The sequence below is a fragment of the Onychomys torridus genome, chromosome 1 (genome assembly GCF_903995425.1).
Source record: "Onychomys torridus chromosome 1, mOncTor1.1, whole genome shotgun sequence".
In the NCBI taxonomy this organism is placed as follows: Eukaryota; Metazoa; Chordata; class Mammalia; order Rodentia; family Cricetidae; genus Onychomys; species Onychomys torridus.
In genome coordinates this window covers 43,134,656-43,145,917 of record NC_050443.1, presented here as the reverse complement: position 1 = coordinate 43,145,917, position 11,262 = coordinate 43,134,656, and the positions used below count along the sequence as shown (strand labels likewise).

The window sequence follows — 11,262 nt, the reverse complement described above, 5'->3', positions numbered from 1 at the left end:
CTCTATGCTCCTCTCTTTGTAACACAGTACATTTAATCTTTCTTCTGTACTTGTGCTTTCTCTCTCTCTCTCTCTCTCTCTCTCTCTCTCTCTCTCTCTCTCACTCACACACACACACACACACACACACACACACACACACATACACAGTGAACCTGGGTAATAGCACTGAGTGAAACTGGGTAAGAGTGTTGAGCAGTGGCCATGCTCACATAGGCATTATCTGTGGATTCAACAAACTGCAAATGAAATGTACCAGAAAGTTGTGTCTGTGCTGATTTACACCAGTAATTATTGTCCTCACTACCTAAACAATATGGTAAGACAACTATTTACAATACATGTCTTTATTACAAGTGATAAGCCACAAAGAGATGACTTGCAACATGTTGGAGGATTATGTAAATACTATGCCATTTTATGTGAGAAACTTAAGCATGCATGCCTTTTGGTTTCAGTAAGTTCTGGAACCAATTCCCTGAAGATACTGAGATACAACAGGCCAAATTGCAAATGAATGTGGAGAAACATGTTCAGTACTGTCAGCTATTAGAGAAGCCAAGGGACCACAATGAAATGTCACTGTTCACCTACAAGCACACTTAAAAACAAACTCAAATTTGGGAATTTCTGGTTAAGGTGTAGAAAGGCTGGATTTTTAATTTTTTTTATTTTACAGATTCCCAGTAATAATGTAAGTTTTATAGCTGCATTTAGAAAATATTTAAGAGGTATGTTTTTAAAAGCTAACAATAATAATGATGATTGTGAAGACAATGGTGATGATAAGTGTATGCTTACTATATGATATAGGAATTACTCCCATTTTCAACAAATACTTGAATATTTATATTTATAGAAACACCCGTGTATGAGTGTTCATAGTGATTGTGTAACAAGTTGCTCAAAATCAAAACCAACAGAAATGTCCTTTGTAAGCAAGCATGTTACCATTGTTAAAAGTGAAAATAGCTATTTATACATGGGAAGATTTGAGCCAAAGTCAAAGGCATTGTGCTGAATGAAAATGCACCATATCCAACTTTAAAACACAACGTTTGAAAGATTACCTCATAAGTTGGAAAGACCAACACATGTTTTTTTGCAGTTGTGAATATATTTGTATTTAGGGGAAGATTCTGAGCCATTATACAGCACACTCCAGTAAGTCTTCTGGGGAGAGGAAATGCTGAAGGGTTGGATATACCACAAATATCTCTTCTAATAGTGGTTTTTAGTATATAATAACATAGATAGTGCATCTCACTCATAAGTAAGTTTTCATCTTATAGAGACATAGGCTACCTATACAGAAAAAGGTATTTCTTTGAGACAGCCCAAGTGCTTTACTGAATGCCAATACACAAAACGTGAGGAGGCTGATAATGGAAGACACTTCAGACAAGAGGGGAAGTACTGTTTTCAAAATCTTGTAAGATTCAAGGAAGTACTATGTCATGCATGAGATACAAGCATAAAAGTGTCTGCTTGCATTCAGAGAAAGGTAGAAAAGCATCACAAAGTTGGATCCATAGTGGCCTTCTTTCCAAAAGATTCTTTTTGGAGAAGCCAGCCAGACCTTATACCAATAATAATAATGATAACAACAACAACAACAACAACAACAACAACAACAACAACAATAATGATGATGATAATTTCATCACTTTACACTTCTGAGCAGTGGATAGTGGAGAACAAGAATGATCTGTTCTAAATTGGAGAGGGGATTCTTTTCCTTTAGGGTCCTTCCTGAACTAAAATCTTACTGCATGTTTTTTGTTTGTTTATTTTGATTTTTGCTTTGCTTTTCTGAGAAGGGCAGGGAGATGGATGTGGAAGGAGAAGGAGAGGACATGAATTGAGTGTGTAGGGAGATAGGAAGTCTCTGGGAGTGGTTGGATCAAAACATACTTGTATGAAAAAGTTTTAAATAAAAGTTAAGTTTTAAATTTAGAATCTGAGTAATTCTTTGAGCTGTCCAGCAGAGGGCATGCTGGTCTCATTTGTAAATTCCTTCTTTGGGCAATGCTCCTCTGTAAGGCTGTTCTTGGCTTCCTGAATAAACAAGTTAGTTGAGGGGGGCCACTCTTACTCAAGACCACTGACAGCCACCTCATGCTTCAAGGTGGATGAAACTTTATGGAGTTTTATGGTGGCTTGGAGACCATGGCTTGCTATGTTGAGGTCTGATGGAGGGCAGTACTGAAGACAGAGAACACAGAGAAAGGGCTGCCACAGTGGAGAGTGTGTGGGTTCAGAAAAAGGCCTGCCAATACAAAATGGCAACACTGCTGTTATGTCCAGGTTTTTAGCATGGACAGCAGGATGTAGGACATCACCTAGGAATGACCCTGAATCCCTTAGTGTATTATAACAGTCAGTGAGAAGGTGGCAGGGCTTTGTGGGTGTTTCTCAGACTCAGAAGGCAGACTAATGACATGGGCAATATGTGCAATGGAGTAGCTATTCCTGAGGACATGAGGACTCCACCTTTGAATCAAGAAAGCAAAAGTTTCTTTGATCACAGTGTTGATTTTTAACTCATGTTTGCTAAAAAGGCTGGCTGATTTGTGGCCTTGACAAATAACTGGTCCTTTTTCATATTGTTCCAAGGAATAATGATTTAAAATAAAATTACCGCAAAAGACATCATAGTTTAGGTAAATATTCTGACGTTACGGTTACCTTCTTATAGGTTTGTAGCCTGTACCTAGTTTTCATTCCTTTTTCAACTTCAGAAAACTTCATTTGAACTAGAATTTATCTAATTAATACATTCCAAGAGAAAAAGAAATTATTTTGATAATTTCTCTTTAAGTCATAGCTTACTACAAAGTGGTTTCTACTGAAGCCATGGGATAGTTATTGTACGCTAGCATCCAGTTTTGAAAAAAAATGTAAGCATTTACTCTTCAACCTGTAATCCTGGGGGTTTTAGTCTCCTAAATTGGATGTCTTGAGAGAAAACTACAGTTTGTTTTCTGAGGATGTCAAAGGTCTTTCAGTAACAACTTCCTAAACCATCTTGCATGCTACTTCTTTATGAGGGTCAAATCCTAGGTGTCCTCCCCATTCACCATCAACTCTCCTTGCTAGGAGGTCTTCACCACAATTGTTTCTATCCAACATATCCCCCATGGATGATTGCTTTTTAAATAATCCTTTATTTGTTTAAATCTGTTAACGATGCAGTCAGTCAAATTGATTTCAGGGTTAAATTGTAAGAATTTTTCACCACAACCTTTTTCACATCTACTGTTCTGTGTGACTTTATTTATGTCTATGTCAGTTTAATCAATAGAAATGAATACTGATCTAATACTCCTTTCTTTGAATTATAGGGAGATACAAAAGCTCAGCAGTTGTTGTTTGTATGTTTTGTGCCCAATGTTTCCTACTTATTGATTCAAAGGCATTTTATTGTTCTGCATTGTATGGCTAGAAGCTTTGTACAATGTGTATCTCCATTAGTACTTTGAACTTGTCCCCACTTTCTCTACTTTGCTTTCACATATCCTGGGCTATTTGGTTCTGCTTCCCACTTTCACAGTGTTCAGTGTTAAACTTTTCTGTGGAATATTAGAATCATTAAGCTTTACATGCATAGTCAAAAAAGTTTCTGTTACTTCTCATATACATGATATGCTCTAACATAGGTTCCCAGTCATTAACATTTCTATCAGCTATGTGGTGAGGAACTTTTCTACTGTAGCCCAGCAGTACCTGAGATATAGCTTCAAAGTCAGACGGTGCTGGCTTCCAAAACTGAGTATGTGGGAAACTTTCTCTAGTACCACCCCCCCCACACACACAATTTTTTTTTAAAAGAAAAACCAAAGAAATAACCATAAAAATCAAGTTTCACTAGATCCACATGCTCATTTATCGTCATGGTACACCTCTCCTCAGCCGACACTGCATAATTTTACTATTGTCGAAGCAAGAAAGATAGAGTTACTAGATCGTCAGGGTCCTCATACCCTCTGAATTTTAGTAAAACGCTGTCACAGTGGATCCTTTGTGAAATTACGTGCTTCCATGAAGGTCAAGGGTGGAGTAGGAGCCAATTCCCTGACAAAGTTTGCTCTGCAATAGGATAGACCTCACCACTTCGTTCTAAGCCGCAACAGGACCGAGGATAGTGATCCTTGATTAAAACTTGGGTTGGACATGGAGAGCTGTTTGACTTTGGCTTGTTGTGTAAAAGAAAAAAAAAAGAAATTGTTGGGCACAGACACAAGTAAAATTATGGGAAAGGTTTTGAAGCAATTAGTGCAGGAGTGAAGTTAAGCCTTAGTGGAGAGACAAAGGCCTCAGAGGCAGCTGTGCAACTGCATTCGGCCAGTAGGTGGCAGGCAAGTTCTATCATTACTGCTTCCATCACTGTTCTCCCCCCCCCCCCCCCCCCCCCCACCCCCGCATTTCTGGAAGAATGGGAAGACATGGGGTTGGATTTCTTGATTCAGATAGGACAAGAGGTGGCAAGCAGCTCTCTGTCCCCGTGGAAAGGCTGTAGCCTTTGGGCATTCTTTTCATGTGTGCTACATTGACATGTACATGAATTCCCCCCGCCCCTCCCCCGCATCTGACACCCAGGCGCGTCAGCCCTTTGACAGGTTCCTCTCCTTGGGCGTCCTGTAACTAAAGGCTAGCTGCAGATATTTTGTCCCTCCAGACTTTGTTATATTTTCCTCACTGTGCACTAGGATTAACTTTCCTCTCAGGAGTTTTTCATGGAACTCCATGTCTGAAGAAGGTGCCCTGCAATTTCCTGCCCTCCCCCTGCAATGGCCACCTGTAATCTGAACAATCCTTCACTCCTTAAACCCTGGTTTTCTTTTTCCATGGTGGGATCCTAGTATTTTAGGGGGAACCTATTTCCATTCTGGTACGAGTGTAGTGCATTGATGCTTTCCACATTTGAGCTACTAGTCTTTAGCTGGACTCAAGACCAACAAGGATGACTTTGGAGTTTTTTCCCCACGGTGCCTAGCAAACCTAGATTTTATGGTCCTGAGTAGAGTATCCCCTTTTTCCAAATACCCTTGAGGAGATTTTCTGCTTGGAATTATAATTTTCCAGCGTGCCACCATATATGCAATTTAATTAACCTGTTTGTATCTTATAGCCTCACCTACAAATTAGACTTGATGTCTATTTTGTAAAGTTATTGTGAAAATTAAATCAAAGGGGGCATGCACGCCCCTCTTAATTTGGCCTGTCTTACTTAGGAAGTTTTACTTTCACTTTAAGGAACTCTCTGGCTTCACCACCCACCACAATCACCGCATTACTATACGATGAATGGAGTACTCTTCTGGGAAGCTGTCAGCATCCATGGATTTTACTATCACTGATAATAATCTTGGCGTTCGTGTGTGTGAATGGAGTGTGGTAAAGTCTGGCTCCCACCATCTAGGTTCAAAATTAGAATAAAGACAAACACTTCATGTTATGCTAAAAGTATATTTATATAGATATAGATCTTTACTTTTCTCCAGACTGTATTTTACTGATGAGTCATATTAACAACCAAAGAACATTCTAGTATGATTTTACTTAAACAGAACAAGACGGATGGACTATCACTTCATTTCACAAAGGTAGCATGACTCTGATACCACAACATAACAACTAGAACACAAAACAGGGAACCATAGATCTCATTTAAAAATACAGATGCCAAAATACAAAACAGTAGAGCAGCCAGTTTAAATCAACACCTCACAAAAGTGTACAAAGCTTTGGCAAATATAAAAACAGGCTGAAAATTCAAACTTACGCACACAGATCAATACCAAAAACACCAGAAAGCACAATGTTCCCCCCTCCCCCATTGTCAATTGCCTTTGGCATGGTACCCACAGGGATAAGTTCATCAGTTCATCTTGGTAACACCTCTTAATGAGGATGGGGACTGCTGGTGGGGTCACGGGTGTCATCATCACTGTCATTGGGCTCCTCCTCGTTCGTGTCCTTGTATTCCAGCTCTGACAGTGACTCAAGGTACGGGGATGTCCAGGTCTGGGCCTGGTTCGCGTAGAGTGCGGCCAAACCCCTCAAGATGTGCACCTGGTTGGTCTCGAGGAATGCGCGGGGCCCCCAGAGAAGCTCGTATTCTGCTGGCTCCGTGACCGGGATTTGCCTGTACTCTAGGTACCTGTGTCTCACAAACACACTGGTGATGAGCTTCTTCGTGCTCCTGAAGAGACCACTTGTCTCGTGGACATCCAGTCCTAACTGGAACAGAAAATTAAAGAGCATGTTCTCTCTGATACAGTAGCCTTTCATAAAGATAAGGCTCAGGACTACCAACAGGAGGGTTCAACTTTGGCCCGTCTAAATAGAACGGTGGCAGACTGCACTGAGGATACCCTGTCTTCCTGACAATGATGTAAGAGTGGGTTTTGGTGTCAACTTCCTTCAGCTGACACCCAAAGGTGCACTCTAGCTTAGCCTTGGCCCGGCTGATGATGTCTGAGCTCTCATCTTTATATTCTCCTATGAACACATTTACCATCTCTGAGAGCTGGATGGGCACCTTGGCTTGGTCCTTGACCAAGAGAAACTGCACCAAAGCCTCTGCCCTCTCATCTAAGGGACACAATGGCTGACTCTCCCCATTTGGGACCCCCTGAGCAGCACTGGGACCTCAGAGACTGCCCATGGCTGAGACCCCCCTGAGCCACCACAGAACCTCTGATCTTGTGAAGTGCTGGGGCCATCAACCCCCCCTGGGAATCTTAGAGGTATTGGGGCATCCCAAGCCATTCATACCCTGGGGAGTGTAGAAGGATTCTCGGTCCCCCAGAAGCTGCATTGCCCTTTGGATCTCCCAGTCATTCTGCCTGGTACTCTCACAGGGTCGGGGCCCCCGCCAGTCGCGTGAGACCATCCTATGGCCACAGTCCTCTTCTTTGGGCTCCAGATGCTTCTTCTTCCTGGTGGCTTTGCCAGAGCGCCGTGGTGGCTCTGCAGACTTGGAGGCCTCTGGGATAGTGGCACTTGCCTGGGGGGCAGCTGCTGTCACCATCAGGATGGCAGGCACTGCCTTACATGCTGATGAGGCATTCACCTCAGGAAATGGAACCCAGGGAACTGCAGGCAGGGCCTCTACACAGGCATAAGGATCCTGCAGAGCAAATGGCAGTGACTTTGGGCTCTCTGAGGTGGCTGATGGACCTCTAAAGGCATTAGAAGAGGCAGCCTGAAAATGAGAGGTAGGTGGAAAGACCCTTGAAGTGGCAGCTAAGTTCTCTGATGTGGCAGGCAAGTTTCTCCAAGCAGTTGGCAGGTAAGCCCTGGAACCCGATGCTGCCCTTGGAGCACAGAATGTGGCACCAATGATCATGCGATCTTTTGGAGGGCCCTTTCTGTCCCTTGCAGAGGACCTACGATCTCTAGGAGGGCCCCGAGGTTCTAGAGAAGAGGGGCCAGGTTCTCCTGATGGAGTCATGTGTGACCTAGTGGGGCCCCTGGGAAAATTTGTTGGTGCTCTGGAGGCTCCAGGCTGTGCCTGCAAGGTGGGGGGTGGGCCTTGCCAAGAAGGCTGCACTTGTATTGAGGGCAGTTCTGCCTGCAGGCCTGTGGCTTGGGCCTGGTGGGTAGGCCGCCGACCTTGCCGGGTTTTGTGGGAGGCTGGAACTCCCCGAAAGGGCTGCTGCTGCTCCACATGGGTGAGCCGAGTGGCCTGCTCCTGGGTCTCCTGGGCAGGCGCAGGCTGCCAGAAGTGAGTGGGTGCCTTGGGTGCCTGCCAGCCCATTGCTCGGGCCTGCTGTACCTCCTGGAACTCCAGTGACACTGGGAGCTCCTGTGGCACCGGGAGCTCCTGTGGCACCTCGACCTCCTGTGGCACGTGGAGCTGCTGTGGCACCTCGACCTCCTGTGGCACCTCGACCTCCTGTGGAACCGGGACCTCCTCTGGCACCGGGACCTCCTCTGGCACCGGGACCTCCTCTGGCACCGGGACCTCCTCTGGCTCCGGGACCTCCTCTGGCTCCGGGACCTCCTCTGGCACCTGGACCTCCTCTGGCACCTGGAGCTCCTGTGGTACCTGGAGCTCCTGTGGCATCTGGAGCTCCTGTGGTACCTGGAGCTCCTGTGGCACCGGGGGCTGGCCTTTGGGGGCCTGCCAGATGATAGATGGGCAATGCATACCTCGGGGACCAGACTGAGGGGCAGCCTGGGGCACAGGAATTGTGATAGACAGTGATGCTGGTAGCATTGTCTGGGGCACCTGTAGGCCTGCCTGTGGCACCAAATGTATCTGAGTAATTTGTGGTGCTGTAGACACATGAGGTCCCCCTGGTATCCTGGGGATCAGCAGACGAGTATGTGGAGCCTGGCGCAGTGGAGGTGGGGGTGGCAGGACTTGCCACAGATGAGTCTGGCTTGTTATGCCATGTGGAGCTTGTCTGATAGGGGCCTGGCGGATCAATGGTGGGATTTGCCGCATCAGTGATGGGGCCTGACGGATCACAGGTGGCATCTGGCGGAGTATTGCAGGTGCTCCAGGTCGAAGGGGTGCGGGACCAGTACGAATAGATGGGAACCCATGGCGCAAAGAAGGGGCCTGCCAAGCTATTGCGGGGGCCTGCAAAGAGACCTGTGTGCCCTGCCAGTTCAAGGGCGTCCCCTGCCAACCCTGGGGGGTCACCTGCCAGTTGGGTGTGGTGGCTTGCCAGCCTGGGCCTGTACCCAGTTGCACCTGTGGGGTTGATGGGGCAGGGGGAACCTGTTGAGGAGCCCTTATGACTTGAGACTGGATTTGCAGGATCAAAGGCTGACCCTGTGGGGCCCACGAAGTCAGAGGCTGCCCTGGGGGCAACACTGGTTGTGCCATCGGTGCTCCTGACACTGGAGGCTGAATGACTGGAGCTCTGGCACCTGGAGAATGGATCATCACGACACCAGGACCTGGAGGCTTGGCCATCGTAGTTATCGAAGGTGAAGGCTGGGTCATCAAGGCAGCTGGTGGAGCAGGCTGGACCATCGGAGCTCCTGGAGCAGGAGGCTGGACCATCAGGACTCCCGGTGTCAGCTGCTGGGCCATCAGGACTCCTGGAGTTGGTTGCTGGGCTATCGGTGTCCCCGGAATTGGAGCGTGCGGCATTGAAGTTCCAGGTGGGGGAGGATGGACCATCGGGGTTCCAGGAGGCAGGGGATGCACTAGCGGGTTCCCAGGTGAAAGAGGATGGGCCATAGGGGTCCCAGGAGGAGGAGGAGGGTGGGCCATAGGGGTCCCAGGAGGAGGAGGTGGAGGTGGAGGAGGAGGTGGAGGAGGAGGTGGAGGAGGAGGAGGAGGGTGGGCCATTGGGGTCCCAGGAAGAGGGTGCGCCATTGGGGTCCCAGGAGGAGGAGGGTGTGTCATTTGGCTTCCTGGGGGAGGAGGATGAGCCAAAGGGGCCCCCGGGACAGAAGGATGAAGCATCAGGACTCCCGGAGTTGATGGCTGGGCCATTGGGGCTCCCGGAGGGGGCGGATGGACCATCAAGACTCCAGGAGTTGGAGGCTTGGCCATCGCCCCCCCCAGAGGGGGAGCCTGGACCATTGGGGCCCCTAGGCCAGGAGGCTGGGCCAGCTGAGCCACTGGGGCAGGCAACTGGCCCTCTGGAGCCTCCCAGCCAGCCTGAGGAGCCTGCCAAGAAGCCAGGGGAGCCTGCAAGTCCACTGGAGGTGGATCCCAAGGGACTGGAGGAGCCCGGGAGGAAGCAGGCGGAGCCCGCATCAGTACTGTAGGGCGGCTATGGACTGGAGGCACAGGGGACTCCGGAGGGCTGGAATCACCCAGATTCGTACTTAGCTGCGACATGTCCCTTGCTTGACTGCTAGCTGCCCGTCTCCGATTGCTGCGTTTTTTCTTCCAGTGTTGAGAATGCCGACGTGGCGGTCCAGGAGGATCCCCATCCATTGTGAGCTGTGTGGGAAGCCAGCTCTGCTGACTGGCTCGCTCCGCTCAGAGAGACGGCTGCGGATTCTCTCCGCAGCTCTCAGCGAGTGCTGCCGGGCAGGCACCGCAGCAGCGCTCAGCGAGTGCTGCCGGGCTGGCACCGCAGCTCTCAGCGAGTGCTGCTGGGCTGGCTCTCTCGGCAGCTCTCAGCGAGCGCTGCCTGGCTGGCACTAAGGCTCTCAGAGAGCGCTGTCTGACTTCCTCCGCAGCTCTGAGCCAAGTGCCTCCAAGGCGCAGCTCGCAGCTCAGCTCACAGCTCGCAGCGAGTGCGGACTGGCTCTGCAGCTCTCCGCAGTAAGAAGGAGGAGGGAGGGGGCTCAATCCCGCCCCTTCCCCGCCCCCGACCACCACAAGTGGATTGTGCAGAGGGGCGTTTACCAAAGCATTGACTGACACAGGATTCAGTCTCCTGCTCTAATAGTTTCCCAATTCAACTAGTTCAGCCTCTTTAAGCATGAGTTTACATAGGTAAATGTCAGGGACAGATTTATACTTCAGAAAAATCACTGTGCTGCATTATGAAGTGGGGACAGACCACTCGCAACATGGAACATGTCCAAAGGTGGGGGCAGTGGTGTGGTCTGAGCTCAGAAATGAAGCATATTGACGTAAGCGGGACTGGGGAGCTATACCAGACAGCTATTCAAGTTGACGAAGGTTTAGAAAAATGGGGAGTACATTCATGTATCTGTCTTGGAAAAGTATGAATTTCCAGGGGTAGTTTATTCTCTCAGGGATAGGGAAGGCAGGAGGCACAGGGTAAGAGAGATTAATAAGTACTTGCCAGGCATGGGGCAGTCAACCTGGAACACCCTAGGTTCTCCTATATAACTGTATTCACTCAGAGGATTGGGATTCAAGTTTGTCCATTTTTTAAAAAATCAAAATAGAGCAACAGTAGTGAACATAGTTACAAAAGAGTGTGTTAAGAGAGAAAAAAATCTAAACTCATCTAGAAGAATAGTACTGACGGCATCATAGAGACAGGCAGTAAAAAAAACCGAGTCAATTAGGAGGGAAGAAAGGAATCTTGGATGTTAAATAACAGAAATTCACAGAGGCGGCATTTTTAATATGGGAGAATCCACCTGTGAAGTAGGGTGAAATGAGACAACAGAGTGTGAAAGGCATTCTAAAAATCAAAAATGGAGCAACGAGCCATAAAATAGCAAATAGGCTAGCAGAGACTTAGAAATACATCTAGAAAAATAGAGAATACAGGAAACTTTCTGAAAAATCAGCTCAACAGTAGGACCCATGCCATGCTAACAGATAAAGCAGGAGACATAAAAATTACCGTGTACTGGATT

At 47.5% G+C, this 11,262-nt stretch overlaps 1 protein-coding gene across 1 annotated transcript; it reads right to left on the bottom strand.

Moving 5' to 3' along the window:
• Nucleotides 1-5,455: 5,455 nt before the first annotated feature.
• Nucleotides 5,456-10,230, bottom strand: Magel2 (MAGE family member L2). Its single transcript, XM_036171975.1, is given in 5 exon segments — nucleotides 5,456-6,327; nucleotides 6,329-6,648; nucleotides 6,651-6,735; nucleotides 6,737-7,972; nucleotides 8,027-10,230. Coding segments are annotated over 5 exon segments (3,951 nt in total). The 5' UTR covers nucleotides 9,914-10,230; the 3' UTR covers nucleotides 5,456-5,904.
• Between the last annotated feature and the right edge of the window lie 1,032 nt (nucleotides 10,231-11,262).